Source organism: Octodon degus, unplaced genomic scaffold (assembly GCF_000260255.1).
Source record: "Octodon degus isolate 3935 unplaced genomic scaffold, OctDeg1.0 scaffold00123, whole genome shotgun sequence".
NCBI classification, from domain to species: domain Eukaryota; kingdom Metazoa; phylum Chordata; class Mammalia; order Rodentia; family Octodontidae; genus Octodon; species Octodon degus.
The window spans coordinates 987846-992337 of record NW_004524699.1 but is presented as its reverse complement, the minus strand read 5'-3'; the positions used below and the strand labels follow the sequence as shown (position 1 = coordinate 992337).

Below are 4492 nucleotides of genomic sequence, written 5' to 3'. Positions count from 1 at the left end.
TTTCTTTCCTTTTTTTTTTTTTTTTTTTTTTGAGTTAGGGTTTCACTATTTAATTCTGACTCCTTGAACCCTAACCCTAACCCTAAGCAAAAAAGTTCCATAGAAAGTTTTATAATTTTGAGGCATCCTTGATTGTTAGTGGCAGACTAAACGCTGTGATATAGATGAGGGGGACAGCAGAGGCTGAGCTAAGCCCTTGCCGGGCATCCCGAACCCCCGTGCCCCAGTGGTCCCCTGCCTCTGTCCACAGGTGGAAGTTGAGGAGCTGCAGGGGCACGAGAGACAGCAGTTGCAGGAACACCTGGCCCTGCTGCTGGGCACCCTACTGGACGCCCAGACCCGCCCGGGGGGTCAGGGCCCCGCAGAGTCTGGACTGTCGCAGCGCTGCCAGGCTCTGGAGCGGAAGACAGCCACGTTCGAGAACATCGTCTGCGTCCTGAACCGCGAGGTGGAGAGGGTAGCCGTGACTGCAGAGGCCTGTAGCCGGCAGCACCGGCTAGACCAGGACAAAATCGAGGCCCTGAGCAACAAGGTTGGTTCCCGCAGACTGCCGGCCACGTTGCCCGGGAATGTGCTGCCTTGGGCTTTGGCTCCTGCGTGTCTGAGCTCTGGGGTGGGGGGTGCCATTGCGGTCATGGGCCTGCAAGGGCGTCAGCAGGGTGTGTGCCCTGTGCTTTGCGGGCAGGTGTGGCTGTCCTCGGACTGGGTGGGGTGCAGGTGACTGTCACTGCCCCTCCCATAAGCCGCTCATGCTGCCTGCAGGTGCAGCAGCTGGAGAGGAGCATTGGCCTAAAGGACCTGGCCATGGCCGACCTGGAGCAGAAGGTCCTGGAGTTGGAGGCAGCCACCTATGACGGGGTCTTTGTCTGGAAGATCTCGGACTTCAGTAGGAAGCGCCAGGAGGCCGTGGCTGGCCGCACACCGGCCATCTTCTCCCCAGGTGCTGTGTGATTCTCAGCGCCTTGCTGGCCCTGCAGCCTCACAGCCCTTGGCCTGTGTTCCTGGTGCCTGGCACCGGGAGGGTGTGGCTGCCATGTGTTTGGGCAGAACCTGTCTGGCTTCTCAGGCGGGTGTCTCCCTTCACTCCACCATCGGGTTTCTAGAGGAGGTGCCAGGGCTCTCCTCAGCCTGCTCCTGTGGGGGCTTCCCAGCATGCCACCTGGTGCCTTCTGGGGTCCAGCAGAGCCCCTCGTCCTAGAGGCCGCAGTTTGCCTGAGTGCACTGCACCTTGTGTTTGCTACTGGCAGGTACTGCCAAAGCAGCAGGTTACATGGTCAAGCAGAGACGTGGTGGCTCCTCCTGGCTCAGGTCACGTTGGCACTACAGGCCTTGCCTGGTGCCACTGTCATCCTCCACGTGACACATCCTGATGGTGTGTGCTTCTGCAGGGGCCAGATACGAAGAGTCACACTCTGTCATTCAAGCTTGTACTGAGAGAACTCTGGGGCCTCCTGTGGGTACGGTGCCACCCAGGATTAGGGCTGGTACCCTTCCCTCAGCACCTTTCCAATCTGCAGGGCTGCTGCGTCGGCTTGTGCTGCGCCTTCTTCAGGCAGTGCCAGTGATTGGGCCCAGTAGCAGGCAGAGGTTGCAGAACTTGGGAACAGATTGAGTGCGCCAGCTGGAACCTGGCCGGACACCCAGGCCCTGCACCTGAGGGCCAGAGGCGGACAGCCCCTCCTGGGGTGCTGGTGCCTCTCAGACTGATAGCCAGTTTCCTGAGTCCCGAGCTCTACCTTAGCAGAGCTGGTTTTAGTGTAGCTTGGGAGGGGCCGGTAACAGTGGCGCCCATGGCTTTTGGGGCTGATGCAGTATACTGTGGGGTGCAGGCAGAGCACAGCCAAGCTCTTCATGAGGAGAGCAAAAGCAGAAGGGTTCAGAGCCCCTTCCCCCAGCACCTCCAGGGGCCATGGCTCATTAAGCCTCTGCACCCTGCAGCAGGCCAGGGCGGTGGGCATCATTCCAGACCCAAGAGCAGATACACAGAAGAATCTGGTAGGGGATCTGGCCACCTGCTGGTGAATGCTGGACATGACAGGCCCGTCTGGTGGCCTGGATGTCTGTAGGAAAGTTCAGTCCAAGTCCAGAGACCTCAGGACCCCAGAGCCACTAGCTGAAGTCCTGGAGTGCAAAGCCACAGAGTGGAGCTCCGGTGGCCACAGCTGGGGAAGAACGCATCTCAGCTCCAGGGCAAGGAGGCTGGCGTGCATTTCTTCCGCTTTTGTTCTCTGAATCTCAGCTGCTTAGAGCTGCCCACGTCCAGGTGGATAGCGCACGTCCAGGCCCTTGGGCACACCCAGTGCCCAGCCTGGCAGCTCTAGGTGGCCCTCCCTGGGCGAGCTGCTGCTGAGGTCACCCTCACTACCCTCCCCACAGGGCATCGAGTGGCATGCTGCCTCTGCTCCTCATTGCCCGCTGGGCATGAGGGTCCTTGAGTAGGTGCCGCGCGCACCCTCCTGCGCTGCCCTCACAGCCCTCTCTTGCCTCCAGCTTTCTACACAAGCAGGTACGGCTACAAGATGTGTCTTCGAGTCTATCTGAACGGTGATGGCACCGGGCGGGGGACGCACCTGTCTCTCTTCTTCGTGGTGATGAAAGGCCCTAATGATGCTCTGCTGCGTTGGCCCTTCAACCAGAAGGTGTAGTGCTGTCCTGGGGCAGGTGGGGCCCTGGCGCTCTGGGGGTGTGTGGTGAGGTGGCCCAGGACGGGGTGGATTGCCCAGGGGTCTGGTGTGCAGCGCGGCTTCTGAGTGCTGGTTGTGGTACTAACCCCTGGCTCCAGGACCAGGCTTGAAAGTGTGGAGCCCTCTGCCTGTGGTGACTGGGTTGGAAACCAGGGTCCACGCTGACTGAAGAGTTGAGAGACAGACTGAGAGCCGAATGGGACAGACAGCCGCTCTTCTTCACAGGGGGCCAGCCCTGCCTACCCCTGTAGCCCAGGGAGGCTGTGGAGGTCCCAGACTGTTAGGCTTGGGTGCTCCTCGAGAGTGGCCCTTGTGCCGTGCTGGGGGCGCTGCTTGCTGACCTGTGGTGGCGCTGGGTCAGGTGCGATGCCATAGAAGCCACGCAGTAGCATGGGTGCAGTGGCTGAGCTTGGCCCGAGCCCTGCTGTCAGTGTCGGAGGCATGGGCACATGCGTTTGCTGGGGCCAGGGCGCGGGAGGGGTCTGTGCACTTGCCTCACAGAGTTTGGTCCCCTGGCCCCTCCTAGGTGACGCTGATGCTGCTCGACCAGAACAACAGGGAGCACGTGATCGATGCCTTCAGGCCGGATGTGACTTCCTCATCCTTCCAGAGGCCGGTCAGCGACATGAACATTGCCAGTGGCTGCCCCCTCTTCTGCCCTGTGTCCAAGATGGAGGCCAAGAATTCCTATGTGCGGGATGATGCCATCTTCATCAAGGCCATCGTGGACCTGACGGGGCTCTAACAGCACCTGCCGGGCACAGTGCCAGGGGCCTGCACCCAGGTGGGCGGGAAGGAGCCGTTGCCCTCCCAGCGCCAGAGACTTGAGGAGCCCGTCTGGCCAGCCCCTCGCCTTTATGGAAGGGCCCCGCATCTCTGTGGGCACTTGGGAGCTACGTTGGCCCAGACTACCAGCCTGCTTCTGTGGTGGGAGTGTCCATGGCCACTGGGAACAGGGCTGCTGCCCACAGAGGGGCCCTGGAGTGTGGGGCTGAGACACGCACGCACCACGCAGGAGCGTGGCCTGTGGGGCCCATAGGGCTGTGGAGCGTCCGTATTAAACCATCGAGAGCCCAGGGTGAGTGGCGTCCGTCTGGTAGCAGCCTGGGTGGTGGGGGCCCTCGGCTCTTACCTTTTTCTCTTTTCCTCCCGCCGACTTCCTATCCCTGTGTGCAGCAAGCTCCTGGGACTTAGGCCAGGGTGAGCACAGGAGGTGCAGCTCAGCAGCCCCCGGCCAGGGCTGGGGTGCCGCCACCAGTAGGCCGGGCAGCTTCCTCACGCCTGTACCACGGCCTTGGCAGATCATCCAGTGGTGCTGAAGCCCAGGGGAGGTGGGCAGGCCGGTGCACAGGCACTTGCCACCTGCTCTCGCGGGCCTGAAGCTCCTCCTCACCTGGTGCCTGTGCTTCTGTGTCCAGGAACAGTGTTGAAAACATGCAGCTGGTACCTTGAGTCACGAGCTGCTGATAGGCTGGCCAGTGCCATCCACCACCATGTCCCACCAGACGCAGCCCCCATCCTCCTCAGACCTGTGGCTCCCAGTTCTTGGTGGTGCACACTTCCGTGGACCTGGAAGCAGAGGTGGAGCCCTGGGCCTGTAGCACGTGTGGCCTGCTCTGAAGGGAGCTAGGCCTGGTGCCACCCACAGCCCGACCTTGTCCGCGTGGCACTCTGCCTGCTGCCTGATCCTCGTATCCTGCCTTCCCTAGGGATGCAGCCACCCCAGCCAGGGCCAAGGGCGCCTTGGGGTCTTTCCCATGGAATTGTACTGTGAGCCTGGCCATTTCCCCTCTGGAGTGCAGGCCTGG

At 61.5% G+C, this 4492-nt stretch overlaps 1 protein-coding gene across 4 annotated transcripts in view; it reads left to right on the top strand.

Moving 5' to 3' along the window:
• Traf2 (TNF receptor associated factor 2) overlaps positions 1-3451 on the top strand; it is a 29224-nt gene extending 25773 nt beyond the window's left edge. For all 4 annotated transcript variants that reach the window (XM_023700352.1, XM_004640379.2, XM_023700351.1 and 1 more), the window contains exons 8-11: positions 251-532; positions 763-940; positions 2491-2639; positions 3211-3451. In XM_023700352.1, coding sequence (XP_023556120.1) covers positions 251-532; positions 763-940; positions 2491-2639; positions 3211-3429 — 828 coding nt within the window. In that variant the 3' untranslated portion in view covers positions 3430-3451. The remainder of the gene's footprint in view (positions 1-250; positions 533-762; positions 941-2490; positions 2640-3210) is intronic.
• Positions 3452-4492: the final 1041 nt, after the last annotated feature.